The sequence below is a fragment of the Pezoporus occidentalis genome, unplaced genomic scaffold, assembly GCF_034315485.1.
Source record: "Pezoporus occidentalis ecotype Australia unplaced genomic scaffold, CSIRO_AGI_Poc_V1 ctg124, whole genome shotgun sequence".
Taxonomy (NCBI): Eukaryota; Metazoa; Chordata; class Aves; order Psittaciformes; family Psittacidae; genus Pezoporus; species Pezoporus occidentalis.
In genome coordinates, this window is record NW_026913038.1 from 3,350,579 (window position 1) to 3,372,883 (window position 22,305).

Consider the following 22,305-nt stretch of genomic DNA (forward strand, 5'->3'; position numbering starts at 1 on the left):
TCCCCCTTGCCCTCCCAAAGGGCTCATCTTCATCTTCTTCCCAGTAAGCTAAGCCCAAGATCACAGTGCCCCTGCAGGGACGGCTGCAGGAAGGATGCTAGGTTGTCTGAAGGGGATGTCACACCACTGGTGACCTCCCTGATGCCTGCTGGCATGCTGCTGCAGGGCTGGTTTACTTGTAGACCACATTGCTTCCCTCCTGGCCCCAGTGTCATTCCTCAGTCAGACATATCATGAGGATGGGAGGGCAGGAGGCCATGGAGAGGCCCCGAAGAGCCCTCCCTTCCTACTGCCATCAGGAAAATCCTGGCATTCCTCATGGATGCTGGGGCTGGACCTTGAAGTGCTAATCAAGAGCTGAAGCCTGGGAAAGCACCAACAAGCAATAGAATTGCATCTTTTGATGCTGTGTGGAGTGCTCAGGCTTGAGCAGATAAGAATTTCACTGGTTTTAAAAGCCCTGGAAGATGCACAAATCCTCCAAATGGTGAGGAAAACATCCAAAGTATCTGTGCATCCTGTTGATAAGAGAAGTGTATATTGAGGTGTGGAACACTGGAGGAAACGGATCAAGAGAGGAATGAAAGAATTACTGATCTTCACATGCTGAAAAGAGATACTAAGGTAGAGAGCAGCTGAGGGCACTGCAACTGAGCAGCTCAGGAAAGGATGTAACCTGAAGAGCTGAGGGCTGAAAGGCCAGGCAAGGGGAGCACAGGGATAACAGGAGCAGGTAATTGGATATGTGAGTCACAGAAAGGAACACAGAAACACGCTAAACAAAATGCAATAGATTATAAATTGCAAGCTGAAGGGAATTCAGTGGGGCAACTGGGTTATGAATGTCATGGCTGCAGCCGTCCCTCTTGCTTCGGGCACTGGTTTATTCTAGTTGGCAGCAATTGAGGGACTGCCAGGCATCAGGGAGAGGGCAACTGTGCCTGGGACACTAGTTCACCGGCTCTGGTGAATGCAGATCTGGTCTGATATCATGTGGTAATTTGTTTTGGTAATCTGGTCAAGGAATGCACATTCTGACGCTACATCCCCCCTGTGAACTGAGACTGACATAGCCAGATTGATCTTCTTGCTGCCCAGCTTGAAGCATTCCAAAGGGACACAGATAGTGCTTTGCTTGGGGAAGCTTTGTGCACACCTCCCCTTCTCAGGGGTGCATGGAACCCTTGGGCATTCCCTTGCTGAAAAATCCATTTCCCTGTGCCACAAGGTGCCCACAAAGATATGTGACATGGAAAACAAAACGAGGATGTATGAATGAGCTCTCATGGCATCTTGGACCTACCTGATCCAGGGACCAGACCCTTGTCTCCTGCCTTCACCCTTCCAGCTCTATTCTGTGTACTGCCCTGGATGTAGCCCCATTACTGCCACATGCTGCTGGGATATTCCTTTATAGCTGGTATAAATCACATGTATCAGACAGCCATCTTGTTACACACAGGGGGTTATTCTATCCATGTCTTCCAGCATAAATCCACTCCAGGCCCACAAATGATGGCAGAGAGCCAGATGAATGCACAAAATCAACTGGAAGCACTTAAATTTCAGCATTACTTCCTTGGCACTGTAACCTGCACAAGTGACTCCATCGCTCCTGGGCCCCAACAGCAAGAGGCAGTGGCTGCAGCCTGGCAGCCTATGAGCACCCAGGAACAAGCAGGGGTTGGAGACAATCACAGCTAATGCTGCAAAATGTTGCCTGTGTTTAATTAATGAGCCTGAAAAGAGTTGTTGAGATGGGCAGAGCATGGTTTTGCACGCCAAACTGATTGCCTCCCGAGGGAGGCACATTGGGAAGCTGGCTGTGGAGATGTACAGCCTGGCTTGGGCTCTACTGCACCTTGGTCATTTATCAATGATCATTTATCAATGATCATTTATCAATTTTTACTTATCAAAGAAAACTGCAAAGCATTTGTTAAGGGAGCCCAAATGAAGGGTTTGAGATTGACCTGGGAGTCCCGTGCTTGGCCCTCACATCTGATGGTGTGGCTGCAGGAGCAGCAGAGATGTGAAAGCAGTATTTCCTATGATGAGGTTAGGTGATACAAGGGTACAGGTGCAACTGAGGGCAACTTTGGGATAAAAAGCTTATCTCTGGCTATCCCTACCGAAGGCTAAGCCAAACAAAATAACTACGCAGGAGAGGTCACCACATACTTGAGAGTCAAGATCTCCTTGACCCATGTCCATTCTCCCTTCTCCCTATCAGGATCAGCTGATCAACTTAAAGCAAATGGGTAAATGACTTCTGAAAAGCCATGTGTCAGCTCAGACATGCAAATGGGTTTCCATTTGGCTGTAAGCAGGATCCAGGTCTTTGGGCACAGCCGGGTCCCACAGTCAGCCCTGAACTGCCGAGAAAACACAATCTGCGGTCATTCTGGCAAGGAAAGTCCAATACTGCTGCTTGCTTTTTAATTTAAGAGTTATGAGTGTCTGCCAGGTGGTAAAATGTTCCCAGTCCTCCCTCGTGTACAGAACAAATGTACCCATCTTCCCCAAGCTCCCCCACAACGATTAGTCAAAAGTGATGCCCCTACCACAACAGAGGGCAAATTGTTGTAGCTGAAGCCCAGCAGAGCAGCGGCTACCCACCATGTCACCAGGACTGGATTGCACTGATTTAGCCACCACCAGGATTTTCCACTGCTTTGACCCCAGTATTGCAGGGTTTAGCTGTGTGGTGTGGATGCCACCCAGCAATCAGCTTGGCAGCAGATTGCACCCATCCTGCAGAGAGATATGGCAGCAGGGAGGAGAGAACAGGGAGGAGATGCCTCAAATGCAGGAGGCTGCCCTGGCCCAGATGTGCCGGTGGGTAGGAGAACCCTGGAAAACTCCTAAGGAAAATGCTGGAGCAGCAGACAAAGTACTGAAGCACCGATGAGCAGCAGAAATCAGGTGAAAGGTGTGCCACAGAGGATGATGAATCCAGGAGGAAAGCGAGCCAACATTTCAGTGCAACGGGACAGCTCAGCTCTGCGCTTGTGCAGGCAGCAGCGGGGCTCCGGAGCCCAAGGCCACTGCTTCAGTGTGCGTGCCATCTAGTGAACAAGAGAAAGAAGAGCAAACATCACCCGTCCACCCCTTGCAAGCCTGCAAACCAGGCCCAGGGGAGTCCCAGTGAGTGCTTGTGAGGACAGGTCGGGTGACAAGGACACATGTCCTTGCTACCCAGCCCCATCCCACCCAGGAGAGCAGCAACAAACAACCCCATCAGCCAGGCAGAGCCCCCAGCCTCTGGAGAGGCTTGGCTTGCTCAAGCCCTGGGTAGGCTGGCACTTGAAGAATTAAACCAGTGGCCAGTGCAGCAGAACACACACACAACAGGATTTGTATTAACAGGGTGCAGATGACTTCTGGGGGTCATGCCCATGGCAATGCTCACCTCCAGCTGTCCTGCACTGAGGGAGAGCCAATGCAGCCATAAGAGGAAGGCAGTTAAGTACAAGACCCAACTCCATGACTCTCCCTGCTTTTTCTTCCCCCAGTTTCACATTCTCCTCTCACAGGAAGGTTGAAAAAGCCTTTGGGCAACCCAGAGGAGCTTGGCACCCAAATGTCACAGGGCACACAGCACAGAGGAGGTAATGAGGAGAGCCGAGCGTGCTACAGCTGCTGCAGCACCAGTGATGCTTCAGGGATGTCACCTCCAGTTTTAAAAATTACGACTGATTTTTGCCCTTGCTCCATTTCCAGCATTGCACCGTTGCAGAATGGTAGATAATTATTCTGGAATAGGCAGTATTTTCCACATATATTTATAAATAGAAATATTCTCATGGTTGAAGCTCCCCTCAGGCACTGCCAAACCATGCAGGTGAAGTTAAATACTCCCATGAGACCCTCTGCTTTACTAGGATACATTGACAGAGGCCATTTGTGACCAGTGCATCCCAGGAGACAGTGCAGTCCTGGTACCTGTAAATGAAGGAGATGACTAATTATGTGTCTTCACCTTACTTCAATTCTTACTATCTCATGGAGCAAGGAGACAGCATCCTTATGCTTTGCTCTTGTCCTTCTCCCACCATCGTGCTGCCCATTTAAAACCCCACCAGCAACAACTTGCCATACCAACTCCCTCTCCTTTCATCACCTCATGTTTGAACTCGCAGCCTGCAATATTACTTAACCAGGGTTGAGACAGGTAGCAAGGTCACTTTCAGCATGAAACCCAAGGTAGAAGTTGCCAGGCTCCAAAGCATACTTCCAACAATGAGGGTAAAACCACACCAGCTCCATAGGCTCACTTCAAAGCTGCTGCATACCCTTGCTGGGTGTAGGGCATGCGGATTAAAGAAATCATAACTAAATCAGCAGGTGAAAGTTTCCAAACAGAAAACAAAGACCACACATGGTTGGTTACAGAGCTGATGGGAGCTTTTCTGACGAACCGAAGGGAGCAAGCAGAGATTGTCTCCTGCACTCACAGGGGAAGATGAAGTTAATCTTGGCCCCATAACAAAACCCCAAATCCAAGTGCTCCTCAGCTGAGGACAGAGGGAGGCATCTCCTTATCGCACCAGAGCAAGGGAGCTGAGGCATTTGTCCGGGATCTTCTGTTAAAGCCAGGCAAGCTAATTAAAAAGGAAGGAAAAAGCCATAGGCAAGTGGTTCGCACCCTTCAGATGACAGGGTGCAATACTCCCTCTTCACCAAGCAGGGTCAGCCGAGCACTGTTTTAACACACAACGAAGTCATTGAGAGAACAACTGCTTCACCCAAGGTCTACCGGCGTTCAGGTTCCCAGCAAAGATGTTATTGACACCGAACTGCAGCAGAAGTGTTTCTGAAGCAACCAGCTCCATTTTAAAGAACTGAGAGTTCAGCCTTGCACAGTTCACACGCCAGAACTGGTTCTAGAGATTTCTGTCAGTCAGCAAAACCTAGAAGCAAAGCTGGTCTGAGGCCACAGCCGGTGACCAGGCAGGAAATCAGACACATGCGCAGGTTTCTGTTACTTTATTAGAAGGGTCTTTACATCATAGTGGTGGCCCCACTGGAGGCACTTTAAAAAAATATTAAGAAAACCTTTTTATTCAAAGCCATATTTTTTATATGGCGCCCCATCCCCTCTCAGAAATAAGCTGGGTTTATTCACGGCTCCTTCTACAGAGGAAGCAACAAAAACATCCTCTTTTTAAAGGGGGGGAAATATAACCACCCTGTAAACATGACAATCAGAAGATGTGCTCCCCTGCCTTCTTCTAGGAGAGAGACATGATGCTAGGGCCCTGGCACACCCAGTGAGGGAACAGAGAATAGGGATATGGCAGGGGACAAAACCATTCCCACCCTCTGTTAGAAAAAGCAAAACTGCAGCTAGCTCCAGGCTGCAGATAAGGGGGACTGGAGAAATGGACAACTTTCCTTATGTCTGCACAACACCCAGAGAGAGCCGATACTCCCTGGGCTGGTGAAGGCAGTGAGATCACACGAAGGACAGGCACTGGGGGCTGATTTCTGTGACAACAACCACATCATAGAATAGCTCCAGCCTGACCCCAGTGGGACCAGGAACAAAACCACTGAGGCTGCTATAACACATTCCTAATGCAACTAAAAGGCCTAAACCAGCACATGTCCTGGTTCGGGAACAACCCTCTGCATTTGTTAATTTTACATCAGTTCCCAACGTTACATACTGAAAAGGCACGGTCAAATGCTTCTGGAGATGGCACAGGCAGTCTTTCTAGGAGGACAGGCTGGTTCCTGAAAAGCTGCTATGCAGTCTGGTTGCAAAGGCTCCCAGACATTAGATGTCCATGTAGGCTATGCTTATTAATAGATATTAATGCTGTGGATTCAGAGGAAACTTGGAATGGCCCAAATGGATGTAGTCTTGGTAGTCTGCAAGAAGCTTATAAATACATGTTATCAACTCTAAATGGGTAGCACAGTCCCCAGATAAAGAGGTGTTAAAAGACCTGGGGACTGACTCCTTCAGCTAGGTATCTAGATAGCACATCACATACCACCTTCTCCTGAAAGGTCAGTGTGTCTCTAAATCAACATATGAGGCTTGAAAACAACACCTTTATTTTTTCTTTTTTTTTTTTTTCCCCCTTTTTAAAAGAAGAAACATGTTTTGCTTGCTAGGGAAGCAAACCTAAACCAAACTTGTCCAAAGATCAACAGAGAGAAAAACAAGTGCTACCATACACTTTTTGGTGGTGTAAAGAAGGTGTTGTCCCGAGAGGTCTCTGTCCCCCCACCCGGGTCTGTGCTCTGGGTTGTACCCAGCATCTCAGCCAAGCACTGCCTTATGCAGGTGGAGGACAGCAGTCCAACAGAGACACATCACCATGGAGCAGAAAGGACAGAGGGCTGGACCTGCCGCCACTTTGCCAAGTGTCTTTAAGCTGAAAGCCAGGGGAATCATCTGAGAAACTGCAGCACATCTTAAAGAGATGAGACAGCAGTGGAGAAGGCAATGCTGAGAGTAAACAAGGCACTGTAACCTGTCTTTGTACCTCCTCTTCCTTTGTACACCTTGCTTCAGGACTCATTTATTCCTTCCAAATGATGCTTTGCAGCCCGTAACCCTGACTGCAGAGTGGCCAGGCTGGCTGACCCATATGGCCCACACATAGAGAACACTTCAAGTATCTCAAGCACATGTGTGACCATGGGTTCTGGCAATAACACCCCTTGGCCCCTCACTTGTCCTTACCGAAGACACATGACTGTTGTCAATATCTCACCGTGCCACCGCAGGACTGAACACCATTACAAACCTCCGCCTCTGCACATACTCATATACTTCTTTAAGAAACAAAAGCCTGCAGCCAGCTGAACAGTTTAATTATGCCATAGTCCAGCCTCCAATAAGACAGTGTTAGCTCGATGCCAGAGGGACTATGGTGCTAGTAATTATAGCAAATGAAGAAGCAGAAGCATCTTTGGAAGGATGTCCAGATGGTCCCCATTCTGCACAGTCTGTACAGGGAGGAAGAGGAAAGAAAAAACCCAAACCTCTCTCCTCAAAGGCAAAAAAATATCCACATCACTGTCTCTCTCCTGAGCAAAAAAGGGGCCACAGCAGATAGAAATAGTTCTAAGGCAAGTGTTAAGGGATCACAAGGTCAAGGTTAGCCTAAGACAATGCCAAAGCTGCACTGCCCGAGACTTGTCCTTACAGAAGAGTGGGAGGAGGAGCAGCCACAGTGAAGAGAGGCTGATAACCCCTGTGCAGAGGTCAGGAGCCATCTCCCATTTCTCCTGTTCAGAGCAGTTATTGCTTCAGTCTGAGCTGACAAGCCCAGTGAGCACCAGGCTCACGTGAGAGGTGACGCATCCAGTTAACAGTGCAAATACAGACACAGAAAGGGTCCTGCACAGCTTCCCAGCCTGCAGCTGTGCTGAGCACGCCAGCTCCTGGGAAAGCCACCAAAACTTCCAGTCAGCATTCCCAGTGCAGGACAGAGGCCACGTTTATCCCAGACAGAGCGAGAAGACAGGAGGGTGCTCTTGTAAGAAGAGACTGCTGAGGGGGTGGATCTTCCAAGTCCAAGTTGCCCCTCTGCAGCCCAGGGGGACACAGCAAGTGCCAGCCGGTGGCCTGCCAGCTGCAGGGTGTTACAAGCTCTCTGCAGAGCTGAATGGGACGAACTTGGCATGTTTAGTTGGGGATGCTGGCGTCTGTCCATTCGCCTCCTCACTCAGCTTGAAGAACATCTCCTGCTCACGCTTCTTCTGGTTCAGCTCATCCTCCAGGGCCTTAAGCAGAAGGGAACACACATAAGAGCAGTATTTGAGATTGCACTGGAGCTACAGACACTGTCCCCTCCAACCAGCCAAGCAGAACACCCTGCTCATGCCAAAGAGGCACTACCTTCTTCCGCGGCCTCAGCTTGTCTCGCCACTCCTTCATGTGCTGGTTGTGGTTCTCATCCAGGGATTTAAGCTTCTGGGTTTCATGCTCAATCAAGAGGTGACACTTTTCATTCTAAACACAGATTAAAAAGCAGAACACCCATTAAGCATCTAGCAGTTCTAGACTTTGAATCCTGTGGTCAAACAGGACTTGCATCAGCCAGAGGCATTCAGAGCTCTGAGCTCCAGGGCACATGTAGGCACAGCCACAAAAACCTCAAGGCAGATCAAGGGGACATCAGCCAGTTCACTGACTGTCCTCTGCTGCCACTTCTTATGACCCACTCCCTGTGCTGGAGCAGAAACAGCACACAGGCAGCTCAGAGAGACCGAGCCATGATGGACACTACCTGCAGCTGCTGGAGCTCGTTCGTGTTGCTCTCACACTGGGCCTGCATGTCCTTCATCTGTGTCTCGTGCTTCTGCTGCTGGTGCAGCCGCTCGGCTTTTTGCCTCTTCTCTTCCTGCTGAGCAAACTGAAAGAGAGAAAAGCAGGTGCCCGTGTAGGCAGCATTGCTCTCATCTCCAAAGCTGGATAAGAGACTGGCCAGCTTGCACTGTTACACGGGAAAGGAAGAACAACCCTAAGGATGCTCCCCAACATTGGTCGTAACAGGAGCAATGCTCAAAACCACACCTGATGCCACAAAAGGCCTCCAAGTCCCTGCAGTGGGTTAGAAATTCAGGACCAGTTGCCTTTTTCCAGCTTCCCTTTGCCAGGAGGCCAGCAAAGTACTTCACCCCAAACCAAGCCTCAACTTGGTGCCCTTTCCAAGACCTGACCTGTTTAATCTTCTCCCGTTGCTCGGATGCACTCCCGCTGGAGTGGATGTGAAGGCTCTTCTTGTACATGGCCATGCGCGTCTTCCCTTCGCTCCTCTGGATTTTGGGGAGCCGGGCTTTCTCCTGCTGCTGCCGAACTTTCAGCTGCTCCAACATGCGCTGGTTGTATCGCTGCATTTGCTCTCTTTCCTGCAGTGGCAGATGGATGGGTATCAGAGGGGGCCAGAAAGAAAGTGCTGAGGACACCAAAGGGAGTTTGAGATCACATCTGGAATTGCACAGTGGTGGCTGGTGACAGACAAGAGGTAAAGGGCAGCTACTGAACATGCTATGAAAGCAGAGAAGGGGCTGGAAGGGAGCAGAAATGATCGAGATGTGCCAATCTCCACTTGCTGCTCTGAGAATCCATCATTCCACATACTGGACAGTGACAGATTTCCAGAAAAGACCCCAAATTCACAACTGCTTCTTGCACATTAAATGCATGCAGCACAGAATACGTGTCCCAGGCAAGTAGGCTGACCCGAGCATTACTCTAGTCCCTTTTCACTAATAATGACCAGGTCCCTTAACTCCTAACCCACCCTTACCCACTTACAGCCTAGAAAGGAAACATCCCTTCTGGGGACACACAGGCACCTTGCTGACCAGCACTGGCATAGGAAAGTGCTAACTCTTCACCTTCTCATGCTTCCGCAGCAATTCATGCCTCTGAAGGAAATACTGGTCCTTTAGCTGCTGCTTGATGAGCTGGTGTTTCTCCTGTTGCTGAAACTCTTCGAGATCCCAGATGCACGCCTCCCGGTCTGAGGAAGGGAAAAAGGTCAGGAACGCACCCTGGCCCCTCAGCTTGGTCACACAAAGCATCCCAAGCACAAGCAATCCCTTACACACAGGAGCAGTGCAGCAGATGGGGGGGGGTGATTGTTCACCTCTTGTTTTCCAAGAGAAATTGGTGGCAAACCATACTGGAGAATCACTTCTTGCAATTATGAAGCCTAATTGGTTCATATTTGTAAAGCACTTTGAAGATTAAAGCACTAAGTATTATTATTGTTAAACATTTAGACAGGATCTGGCAAGGCTGGTTTATCCAAATCCCATCCTGCCAGCTTGCAACTCTGTCACAGCATCTGCTGCGTGGGAAGGACCAGCGTTGGATAAACCCATCATTACAGCCTTTGCCACCCACCTCTCATGAGCTGCTGCTTTTTGTTCAGGCACTCGCGTTCCTTGTCGCAGATCTCTCTCTTGTTCTGGGCAGTTATATTCTTCATGGCTAGCTCCAGGTCCTCCTTCTGCTTGGCCAAAAACTCCTGTTCCTGGAAGAAAACAGCAGTAGCACCATGAGCCTTCTTTCTGCTTCAACTTGAAAAGCATCTGCTGGTGTTTTAAAAACTGCTAGTCCCTAAAAGAAGGATGTTTCTGTCTATTGTGCACTTCCCAATCTTGGAGTCATGGCAACCTTCCCTTAGCCTTACCATGGTTTGTTTTTTCTGGGCAAAGTCATCCATCTTCACCTTCATGTTCCCTTTGCGCTGCTGACGTGGCAGCTTCTCAACCTCATTCTTGACCTTTGGGAAGGGAAATGAGACTATCAGCGGGTAACTTTAGGGCAAGGACAACTCCACCAAATGTTGCTAAACAGCTGGATCTCAAGCAATACACAAAGAAAAGCAAGAGCTTCCTGCTAAAACACCCACTGCTTCCCTCTCAAGTTCTGCTATGGAGAAATGCTGAGCCTGGAAGAAAGAGATGCAGGAAACCAGCTTTCCTCCTTCCTCCTACCCCCATTTTTACCTCCTTCTTCATCTGCTTCAGCTGTTCCAGGAATTTGACATGGTCCCGCTCCTGCTCCAGGCGAATGCGCTTGGCCTCCTCTCGCCGGCGCAGCGAGTGATCTTGTTCCATCTTCTCAATCTGCTGCTTCTGCTGTCGTTCGAGGTTCTCCAGTTCAGTGTCATAGAATTTCTTCTTTGCCTATACGGGAAGGGAACACAGGTCAACCTCAGCCTCCTCGCCTCTTCCTTCTGAGAAGTTTGTGAATTTTTTGTGGTTTTGTTTGTTTTAAAAGAAGATAAAATAAAGGGATGGAGGCTTTGCATGGATTGAGCCTCTTTACTAAACACAGAGGAAGGAAATTTCCATATAGCACCCCATGCAGCTCACAAGGCAATGCCAGCGCTAGTGTGAGCAGAAAGTGCTTCAGAACTTGTTCTACTGGTGATGCCTTTCAAGACTTCTGCTTATATTCTGATCGGCAACATCTCACTGGGACCCATAGCCCTGGGTGAGCACCAGACAGCGAAACTCATGCGGAACAGTTCTTTCACTGCAGACAAGGATTTCCAAGTTTGAGGGCACTGCGCTCCAACAGCACCCTTGGGGCCGATCCTCCCTGTGAGCTGAAGGGATGGAGCACCCGGGTGTCAACAAGAGCAGGTTGCAAACTGCCCCAGGGAGCGGGTAAAGAAAGCAGGTTTGGGGCTTTTGCATATCACGCTGTAAGGTGAACAGGTCTCACAAATGGGAAGCGACTTGCTGAGACGGGAATTCACAGACCTGGCACGTCAAGACTGTAGGAATACAACAGAGCACAAGAATGAGCTATGGCTCCCAGCCTGCTGCAAGAGGCTGTGGTTCCCAGGCACACATATGAGGTGAATTAATAAAAGGGTATTTAAAAGATGGCTCATGAAAGTGTTAAAGGGACTTAGCTACAGCATTATTTTACTTCAATGGAAGCTGCCCATGCAGGGACTAAATATGTAAGCCGTTTATTCAATTTACACTCAGAGACTTGCCAGAGTACCTGCTGTCACATGCTGGCCCCACTGCTTTCTTAAGGTTTTTTTCTGTGAAATACAACGGCTCTATGAACTGTTTCTCACAGTAGCCATGAACAGATGTACAAGAAAAGATCATTAAAGAGGGAAAGTCCAGAACAACCCTTCCCCTGCTACATCCTGCCAGCAGAGGTACTTGGCGCTTGCAAGCTGAGGGTTGCATATGCTTAATGCCCACAAAAGCCTCTGTCCTCCACAAACACATCCCATGCCCCAGATCCCAGAGGGCTTCCTCAGCAGTCCTGCTCCCTCTGGACATGATGCCCCAGGACTGCTGCAACTCAGAGAGCATCACCCTGCACCAGGGTTTGCAAGGCAACTGTAGAGGAAAAGTCAAATGAGCTGATACCCAGGAGCTTCCCCCTTCCACGTACCACCATTTCTTGCTCAAAGCGCCTGAGCATCTGCTCCAGCTGCAGCTGGTGTTTGCTGTTGAGCTGGGCCTGGTTTCGGTGCTCCTCCTTCTGAAGGAGACGCAGTTCCCGCAGCTCCTGGCGCCTGTTGAGGGTTAAAATGGAGAAGGAGAGAGAAGCAGAGAGTCAGACAAGGTCAGGGGCATGTGCCTGAGTGGAGACGGCAGAATCAATAACCAGAGCACTTCAGGGGGAATGAGAGCTGTGCAGCCATCCTGTAGCACCCTGCCACTTGCACTCAGCACAGGCAGGAGGTAAATGCCAACTGACTGATGTGCTCTCAGGCTCTGTGACACTGCAAGGAAGCAGGATGCTAATTACCATAACTGCTGGCAAACCATCAACTCGCACAGGTAAGGCCTGTTAGCATTCACTGTGTGTGAAATAAGCCCTGTCAAAGCTCCTAAGGTAATTCTACAGGCACTACTCCCCAGCCAGCACCGAAAACACACATTCTGCTAGCTGGGCTAGCACACACTGGTCTTCAAAACACAGCTCAGGCCAAGCTGGTGCTGCTCTGGCCTGGCCCCTGTGCTCTGCATCCATACTTGCTCATACTCAGGTGGCAGAAGAGGCAGATTTCCAGAATTCAGATCTATCTGTCACAACACTGCATCATTCCCCTCATCAAGCAAAAAGGAGCCTCTGCTCAGACAGTTGCATTTGAGCCTGACGCGTTTGCGCCTGGTTGAGCTGGAATATACTGATGTAGAAAAGGAACAGCAGCAGCAGCAGCTTCCCCATGCAGGATCCCCACCGTGACCTCTGCTGCCATGCATTAGCCTTACACATCAAGTACAACTCTCGCTGGGGGCTCTCCTGGGAAAAGCACTTTGGAACAATTTCTTCTTTCAAAACAAACTCAAGCCCCATTAAATTAGCTGGCACAGTATGATGTGCTCTCATCTGATCTCACCTTCAAATCCAAACCTTGGCGTGTTCCAAGAAACCAGAAACAAGCCCCTTAAGTGCAAATCAAGATGCCAAGAGAGTTGATCGTGCCCACTAGCTAGCCCCAGGGGAATAACTGCTCCTCCTAAAAGGTGTTCAGGGACTTGAGGCTTTCCAGCCAAAGCCTCTGTGTCTCTTCACCCACCTCACAGATGGAGAAGGCACAATTTAAAGAGAGTCCTCTTTCCAGGGATGCCACCACAGCTCGGGGTGGACCAGGAGAAAGCAGCTGTGCCTGGAAATTCCCTATATGCTAGTATGCACGTTCTCTGTGTTTGACTGGGGTTATATGCACTTCTCACACAAGAATAAGTAGCTAACGGGCTTCTGTATAGATCTGATATTAGGGCCTATGAATAAGGTTGCCACAAGAGCACACAGTGCTTGGGATGAATTGTATTCTCAGAGGGCCCCTCAAAGCAGCACAAGGGAACCTACATTAGGGCATCAAGCAAAACAGTTTGTATTCTAATTATTTTAAGGGCCTTTTCATTTCAGTGCTGCTGATAGTAACCAAGGTAGAAACAGCAGCTTCTCTTCCTGAGAACAGGTCATGGAGGTTTGAAAGCTGTAAGATCCACAAAGGAGTCATAAAGGCTGAAACAGGGAGGATACATTCATGAACATTAAGTGGTGCTCAAGGAGTTTACAACTCTGTTGGCCTTTCTGTCAATGAATTCTGAGGAGATGGAAGAGCAAAAGGAAGAGGAGCGTCTTGAGAACATTTCTGTGCTTATTTCCATTGAGCCAGAACACCTACAGCCCTGGAGACACATTCAGTCATCCCCAGAGGATAGAGTGAGCCACAGCACAAGCTTCTCTCTCATCACAGCTTTGCTGCACCTTATCGCCAAGATCCATACCTCATTTCTCTGCATGAAAAGAGCTCAGCTTAGTCAGTACATCAAGGCCTCTGCCAGTCAAGGAAAGGCCAAAAGAAGTGATGCCCACACTGGACAGTTGTTCTGCCCAAGGGGGATCAAGACAGAAAATAAGAGCACATTAGGTCGCTCCTGGATTTGTTTGCAGAGAAGAAAACTCTGCCCTGGCTGGTGCCCTGCCCTCCCTGCATCCCAGTGACCCACTTGCCTGAGAAACCTCATCTCTTCATCCTTCTTCTCATCCTCACTGATGATTTTCGAGGTGGTGACGCTCACCTCTACTCCATCCACCACAAACTTGCGGGTGCGCTTTAACGTCTTCTTGTGCATCCGGGAATCCTGAGTTCAGCAAGAGAGGGAAAGAAGAAACTATGCAGCAGAGCTCCCCCGCTTGTTGCATGGGGTGCAGAGCTGGAAGCTTCAGAGCAATTTTGATGCCATTGTTAATGAGGAACATAAGCAGGGAAACCACATCAAGCGAAAAACAGCAGCAGATTTGGAGCTGCCCTTCACACCACTCAGCCTTGCTATGATGCCACAGTACAGTGTGATTGCTACCCTGCAGAAACCTGACCTGGAGAAGAGGCATGTGAAAACCCTTCCTTGCCATGTCCAACTAAAGCAAAACCTGATAGGGAACACTAGGCTCCTTCCTTAATTGCAGTGCTGAAAAATCCACACAACAGGAAGCTTGCAAATGGTTCATTTAAAGGCTCCTGCACTGTCTGACCCACAGGTATCCCCCCATGTCCTTGCACATGTGAGGCAGGCAAGGTCCTCGCGTCAGGCTGTGCTTGCAGACAAAGCCAGGGAAACAAGCCAGCCCTGCCCAAAGGCTCAGCGCTCATGTCCCTCTGCTCCTCATTACAACACTCCACTAATCGCAACCAGCTCTGAGCCTCTCACCGTGACCTCCACAAAGCACAGCCCAGGCTCACTTACATTAGCATTGGCAGGGACAAGTGCCAGAAGCACCCGTCCTCGCCCAGCAATGGCGCAGGTGGTCAGCATCCCCCTGCAGGGTCAGCAGCCCAAGCTTGGCTAAAGGACTGTGACCAGGGACTCAGTTTCTTTGGCAAAAAAACAAGGATATGAATGACTTGAATCATGCAGCCCTACAGGAAAGCACAATGGTGCAATGAGCAAAGGCTCCCTGAAGTCCTCTTGCTCTTGCAGTGATAGCCATTAGAGATATAGAAGATGTCAGAAGAGCTTCCTGTGAGCCTGCAAGGCCCAGAGCAAGCCCCTGAAAAGCTTGCTGCAACAGAGGAGTCAGAGAAGCTCTGACGGCATGCAGCCTGCCCACTGTGTAACAATAGACCACTATAGCAGTGGTTCAACCAACAGACAAATTGGTGCAAAAAGGTTTGCACGAGACCAGCCTAGGTCACAGAGGCTCTTACTGCCCCAAACTGAATTAAAACAGCTGGCTAAAACCCCTGCATTGTCCAAATGAGAAAATGCCACCATTGAGCTCTCTGTACCAACCCCTGTGCCCAATAACACCCTCACTCACTGCCTGAGCCCAGTGACCTGGCGATGTGGCAGCCCACCTGGTTCTTGGTCTCTGAGTGGTCCCCAGGTTCTTCCCCACTGTTGAACAAGCAACTCCCTGCCTTAGTCATGGAGCTACTCAAACATGGATATTAAAACAGAATTACTCATTTTCTCCTGGTCTTTTCTGTTACCCCTCAGTAGCAGGCCAGCATCCTCTCATGAACACAAGAAAATGCATTTTCAAACATTCCTGTAATGTAAATTGCTCTCCAGAGAAGAATCTGACAAGCTGTGGTCATATGGGATGCTGACTTTGAGTGCTCACACTTCACAGCGCACATCCCAGTGCGCCTCCTCCAGCTCCCAAGGGTTTCAGCCAAAGCTGTGAAACGCCAGCACACACGCAGGTCAGACCTCAGAAAGTCAAGCTAGATCTCAAAAGGAGGAGTTCCCTCCAGAAGCAGGTGTATCTGAGAAAGTTTGGGTTACCTTTTCAAAACCCTATCCATCTCCTTTTGCCTGAATCTGACCTTTTTCCTGCCAGCTGCAGCCTCCCAAACTCACCTGTAGATTTCCTATTCCTAATCTTCCTGAAAAAAAAAGAAAAAAGGCCTGAATACTTTTTACCAGAGGTTTAGTTTTTGGTTTTCTTCTGGACTAAACTATAAGCAACTGGAAAAAAAAAAAGTCTGGTAATAAAAGGGTCACTTGAACTTTGCAGTTTAGCCTGTGATAAATGCATGTAATAGTTAATGTTTACAGTCTGAAATGGTTTAATTCTTTGCTGCTCCTTCTCTTGCTGTAACCTGCCTGGCGCTCTGTGCACAGAACCCAGCAGCACCAGGAACATGAGCATGGGCAGAGCAGGGGAGTTTAACCCCATGAAGCTAAGGCTGGGCAAGGAGCCTGGGTGAGGAGGGAGCAGCAGAGCCTGGTACCCCCCATGCACTCACAGCTCATTGTGCAAAGCAGAGGCTTCAGCAGAACATCTTCCCTAGAGGCCTCCAGCAGCACTGCTTCTGCAGAACAGCTCTGCTTGAATGCCTTGAATGCTTGGAGAGATGACATTTACTTTGTTCTGAGCAATACCTCTGGCTGGGGCAACTCAGACTGCAACCTAACATGACCATCTCTTTGAGACTTACTCCCTGTAAAACCCATGAACTCCTTTCCCTTTCTAGGGGAGCAGCTGGGGAGAGCAACTACATGTGTGACATCATATTCATCTTTGGCTGGCCTCAGGGAGACCAGGTAACATGGGAAAGGCAGTGATGAGGGATAAACTGCTATGCAAGAGCATTGCAGTTCCCTCATTAAGGATCCACATTAATTGCAGGCTCCTGCAGGGGATGCTGGCTCTCATGCTCACAGCAGGAGACAGAAGGGGAGGAAAGTTTTGCCAAGAATGGTTTTCTCAGCACGTTTCTATGCCGGGAAGCTATCACTCACACAGGCAATTGGATAAAGGTCTTGTGCAACACGCTACTTTGCTCCCTCAAGTCACACGTATTTCTTCTGAAGCTCAGCAAATACCATTCCAGTTATTTTGCCTTTTCCTCCAAGCCATGCTGACCTGGCCGGCTCTGGCTCACAAACATTCTCAGCCTCCAGAAAGCTTTAGCAAAAGCCAAGAAGCCTGGGAAGTTTTCATGCAAGTTACTGCTGACACAAACCAGGCCAGATGTATGGCAGGTTGGAAAAATTAAGAGAGGTACTAGCCCAAATAAGCTTTCTGCTAGGGCTAGGAGAGCAACAGAGTGATGGGCAACGGATAGCTTAGGAAATCACATTTTGGGTTTCATACTTGCCCTTGCTCCAACTGTGTATGACTGCACAAGTCAGGTGAGTGGCACAGTTACTTCACGCTTCTCAAGGACCCAAAATAACTATAGAGCATCAGACTTCAGTGGCCTGAGGTAGCAGAGGACACATCTACCTGCAGCAACTCCATGAAGAGCTTCTCCTTCACTTGAGAACACACCATATGCTCATGGCATAATTTAACCCAGCAGTGTGTGCTGTGCCAGCTGGAGCCCAGCTGGGACAGGCATCCCACAGACAAAGAGAGCAAACCATCAAAGGCTTTCCCTAAAGATGGGCTTCCTCCCTCCTTGCTGCCCCTATGTTTATTTGCAGAGCTCCAAGCCTGGACACTCATACTGCAAGCACCAAGTCCAGTCTTCCCAGCTATCTGGAATGTAGGCACATAGGTGTTCTTTAGCATCAGGCTGTCCTCAACCAGCCTCTGTCCTCTCCTACTTTACCTGTTCCCCACCTTCAAGCACAGGTCACACTTGGGGCATCTCACTTTCTCCTCCTGTAGTCAAAGCTCAACCCCATGTAGAGCACAACATGCTGCTTTCTCAGGAAGGAGTTTAAGGGGCTATGGCTGAAGTGTGCAAGTCCACAGCCTCTCAACGAAAGGATCTGAATTTCAGGTCTGAATTCTAGGACTTGGCTGAAAAGAGAACCTCGGTGCTTTTTAACAGGGGGTGGCTGCTCTTCCTTCTTCACACCCTCTGCCCTCCACACCACTCACCTTCGGGGAGATAGATCCACTCTCCCTGTTGAGGGACAGGTCAGCAGACAGGGAGATGGTGAGGTCCATACTTTCAGAGGCTGAAGTGCTGCCAGAATCCGAATCCCCTTTGGACCGGCTGCCAGGGAACGGAGCTGGGGAATCCAAGCTCCCATTTGCAAGCTTTTCCTCCATTAAGGTCTCCAGGTGGCTGCTCTCTGGTCGCTCCACGATGCTCTTCCGCTCCTTGCTGCCTGGCCCAGGCTGCTTCTCCCCCTCCATTGAGTTACTGAGCCGGCTGGGCTGCAAGATGATGTCTGGCTTGCCCTGTGTGGCCGAGGTGGCAGAGCTGGCAAGGGCTTTTGTGGAGTGGTTGCTCTCCAGCTTGCCACTGTCACCGTTTATCCTTTCACTTGAGAGTTTATCGCTATGTCCATCTGTGCTCTCCTTGCCAGTCACCACAGGCCCGTTCACTGCCTTGGGCAAGGGAGATTCTGGAGGCTTCTCCCCATCGAAACTCATCTGACTTGCCTCGGAGGGGTCCCGCTTGTGCTTACCAGGGGGCTAGAAAGACAGCGAAGGGAAGGTGTTGGGTTTTGCACCACTGCTTTAACACATCTGCAAGAGCTGCAAGTCCCCATGCATCAGAGCAAAGTCACCCACAGCTAAAGAGTCACTGGGAGGAATTTTTCCCTTTCAGGACATCAGCCCTGGGATATCTTTTTCCCGGTTTGTGGTACCAAGGACTGTGGACACTGGCTGGAGGGAAACAGCAGAGTGGGGAAGCTGCAAAACCTGCAACTTCTTAAGAGGCATCCTAGGAGTTTGCTTATCAAACACCTTTTCCCATAGCTAACTCCACCATGGATTAATCACTATCCTTTGGTACAGATGGAGGAGGTTGAAGCATGGCCCCCAACAAAGCTGCACAGGCAGCCACCAAAAAACAGCCCCTCTGTGGCCAAGAAACTGCTCCCCCCAACTCCACCTGATGGGGCCCAGAATAGCTGTAAACCAGCTTTTGGGAGCCTAGAGAAGTTAGGGGCTCCTTCCCTCATCACAGCCACAAACTTGCCAGCACAGTGCTGGGAGTGCTCACCAAGGCAGACTCCAACGAGTCTTCTTCTTCTGCTTCATCCCGACTCTCCTCGATCTCTTCCATCACCTCAGCCTTGGCCTCGGCCACCAGCTCACGCAAGGCACGGTTGCTGGTCACCTTGCTGACGAAAGGATGCTGAAAAGCCAAGCACAATGCACATGTGTGAGGTGGCCATAAAGCAGACTTTGTGAGCTTGCAGCCAAGTGAGCACATGGGGACAGCAACGGCAAGGACCACTTCCTGCTTAGAACAATCACAGAGTCCTAAAGATAAAATACTTGCCAGTGTCACCATGCTTAACCCCCAGAAGAATCAACAGATACGTGCTGCATGTATGAGGCAGAAGAAGAACAAGCACGATGCCAAGGTTAAGCACCAGCTCTGCACACAGATGCTTAAAGCATGGTGCTCTGTGAAGCTGCTTTGTCAATGTCCCCCAAACAAAATCACCAGCTGCATTTAAACAAGGGGCTTTTGCTGCAGAGGAGACGTCTCCCCTCTCCACAAGCAGGCTGAACTCCAGGGTGTAGGTCCAAGCCCAGAGTGCCACCAGCAGTGGGGTAAGAGCCAGTCTGGGGGGCAAACAGAGGGGAAGGTTTGATTGAAACTGAGCTCAAATTGCTCAGCACACGCAGTGAAGTGTTTGTGTTGAGCTTCAGCAAAAGGCTGGGGAGTCCCTTGGGTTCACAGGGACTGTTGCACGCTTCCTCCTGCCAACCACAGCCACCGGGGAAAAGCATCTTCCAGATTCTTGCTATTGTTCTGGAAGCGAACGGGAGGAAAGGTGCTGAATTTGAATCTGGGATAACCAGGTATAACCCAAGCTGGCTGCCACATGGGTATTTTCAGGCAGTGGGAGCCATTTCTATTTCAGCTTTTGTCCACAGGGACTCTGCAGTTAGCTCCAAATGGAAAAAGCATTGCTGTTGCTTTTTGGAGCATTTCAGTGGCTGAAAAGTGCTATGAAATTTCTAAACAAAACAAAAACAATCTGAAACCAGCCTGGGGCCCATCAGCACCTTAGTGGGGTGGTTTAGCTCTGAATCACGCCATACACACAAGGGACACTCACAGACCGGGGCAGACACAGACACTATACACAGACCCAGCCCTGGGTCCAGTGCTGGTCCCTACCTCCAGCAGCTGGGCAGCACTGGGCCGGGTCTCTGGGTTCTTGTCCAGCGCCTTCTTCAGGAAGTCTCTGAACTCCAGGGACCTTAAAACACAGTTGTTGGTGAGAAGCTCAGAGGGAAAGGCCCTGAACACCACAGGGGTCTGCTCCATCCCTGTGCAGGTTCTGTCCCAGTCTGAAACTGGTAAGAATCATCGTTTCACTCCCAGCATGGGAAACCCTGTGCTTGGCTAGTCTGATTATTTGTAGGAGAATCAGCAGTGTGGCCAAGTGAGGGACTAGATTTTGCCTTACCTGCAATGGCAACGGACAGAGAGGCTGAGCACTGGGCTCTGTGCTCCAGGGCCAAGGCACAGTTAGGAAAGGACACCAGCAGTTATCCTCCAAAGGGAGCCCAGGGGTGGAGCTGCTTGTACAAGGATGCTCCAGAACCCATCCCCACAGCTTCAAGTGTGAAAGGATGGCTGTGAAGGACCAGAAACCCCATAGGAGGGCACCCTCAGCCTGCAAAGCACAGCTCTGAGACACAGAGCATGTCCCTGATATTCTGTGCTGCTTGCTCCTGCTGGGTTTTGGTGTTGGGATCCTGCCTGCTACCTGAACTGCTGTAACAACGCTTGCGACTCCAGTGCTCTCCCAGCAGTAATCTACTGCTGGCTATTATGCAGTGGGTTTTATCATGATTAAAAGAAAAATCTGCTAGTATTTTTTAAATGGAGAAGAGACTTCCCAGACTCCAGGAAAGAAATTCTAGAGCTCTCAGCCATCTCCAGGTTTAGAGGAAAATCTGCCTTTCATACAAAACCAGGATGCTTTGAAAGCAGCCAAGAGATCACCCTCATTTCAGCAGGGCTGTGGGTGAGCAGCAGCTCCCCCCGTGCTGCCTGCACATCATCACAGTGTCAGCAGAGTCACAGCACAGAGCTCGATTTCTGCATTGGGTTCTCAAATTAAACAATACTGCTAGAAAAGACTGTTCTTTTTCTCTCTTGAAACACTGTAAGTTGGAAAGCAGACACTCTGCTGCCCCAAACCCCTCACCATTTGGAAGGGCAGCTGAGCGTGGGGGGGTCAGACTTGGCAATCTTCAGCAGGACTCTCATGGGGTTGAGCTCATGATGGGGTGGCTCAATCTGGGCCATTTCAATCAGCGTGATGCCCAGAGACCAGATGTCTGCCTTGTAGTCATACGGAGTGTCCTTCATGGTCTCACACATCACCACCTCCGGGGCCATCCTGCAAGGGGCAGAGCAAGGAGCAGGGATGGGGACGGGTGACACCACAGACAATGTGAGGCTTGCCACAGCAATTAAATGCTTTAAATAATACACAGCATTCCATAAAATCAGCCTTTCCTCCTAGCTCTGGCTTTCAGAAGCAGCAGCATCTTTTCTAAGGGGTCCAACTCCCTCCGTCTTCCACAGACCAACCAAGACAGCCCACAGAAACCCCCAGGCCATTGACATCTGGCATGGATGTTGCTGCAGACAATAAATTAATCCTCGCTGATGCCGTTCCTTCAGCAAGTCGGGTGATTTAGAGATTGTGTTTCTGGAGCGAGGAGTTGTTCCCATGTGCTTGGAGCTGCTTCAAAGCCCACTGAACCCCCCCCGGGGGCAGTGAGCGGGGAGCACACACACGCAAGCACATGTGTGTCCTTCACTCCTCCAAGCCTGGAGCATGGTGGCCCCTCAATAGCTCAGGGCACTGCGACACAGGGCAATGCTCCCACACCACTGAGGCTGCTCACAGCCCCCTCCAGCAAGGGAAACCCTTGCACATGTGGACACTGGCCAAGACTCCTTGCCAAAATCCTCCCAGCCGTGCTTGGTGAGGCACTATGGTCCATCACATCCCAAAGGCCATCCGCTCCCTGTTTCTAAGCGAGCCTGATTTTCAGAAGAGTGAAGCTCCTCACGAACACAGGGTTTCTTAGCAAGCAGGTCACTCACCAGTAAGGGGTGCCAATGAAGGAGTCTCTCTTCTGCAATGTTTTCATGTTTTTGGCAGACACTCCAAAGTCAGCTGCAAAGAGCAGTAACATTAGATGCTGCAGGAAAACCAAAAGACCCTTCTAAACCAGCACACTTGGCTGAAACGCAGATTTAAAAGCAAATGCACATTTAAAGCAAGAACATGATAAAACTTGATGCTTCCTCTAAACAGAGCATCAGAAATTAGATTTGCTTTTGGACACATAAGCACCAGGGACCTTCCCCCTCCCATGTGCTGTAAGACAGGGGCATAACAAGTCACCCTTACTGTAACCCAAACCCCTACACA

At 49.8% G+C, this 22,305-nt stretch overlaps 1 protein-coding gene across 2 annotated transcripts in view; it reads right to left on the reverse strand.

Moving 5' to 3' along the window:
• Window positions 1-6,092: 6,092 nt before the first annotated feature.
• STK10 (serine/threonine kinase 10) overlaps window positions 6,093-22,305 on the reverse strand; it is a 46,898-nt gene continuing 30,685 nt past the window's right edge. For both annotated transcript variants that reach the window (XM_062607704.1, XM_062607705.1), the window contains 15 exons: window positions 21,975-22,047; window positions 21,064-21,258; window positions 20,025-20,106; window positions 18,891-19,025; window positions 17,813-18,355; window positions 13,985-14,115; window positions 11,906-12,029; window positions 10,486-10,665; window positions 10,167-10,259; window positions 9,878-10,007; window positions 9,367-9,491; window positions 8,686-8,874; window positions 8,253-8,378; window positions 7,862-7,975; window positions 6,093-7,746 (listed from right to left, as the gene is read on the reverse strand). In XM_062607704.1, coding sequence (XP_062463688.1) covers window positions 7,606-7,746; window positions 7,862-7,975; window positions 8,253-8,378; window positions 8,686-8,874; window positions 9,367-9,491; window positions 9,878-10,007; window positions 10,167-10,259; window positions 10,486-10,665; window positions 11,906-12,029; window positions 13,985-14,115; window positions 17,813-18,355; window positions 18,891-19,025; window positions 20,025-20,106; window positions 21,064-21,258; window positions 21,975-22,047 — 2,381 coding nt within the window. In that variant the 3' untranslated portion in view covers window positions 6,093-7,605. The remainder of the gene's footprint in view (window positions 7,747-7,861; window positions 7,976-8,252; window positions 8,379-8,685; window positions 8,875-9,366; window positions 9,492-9,877; window positions 10,008-10,166; window positions 10,260-10,485; window positions 10,666-11,905; window positions 12,030-13,984; window positions 14,116-17,812; window positions 18,356-18,890; window positions 19,026-20,024; window positions 20,107-21,063; window positions 21,259-21,974; window positions 22,048-22,305) is intronic.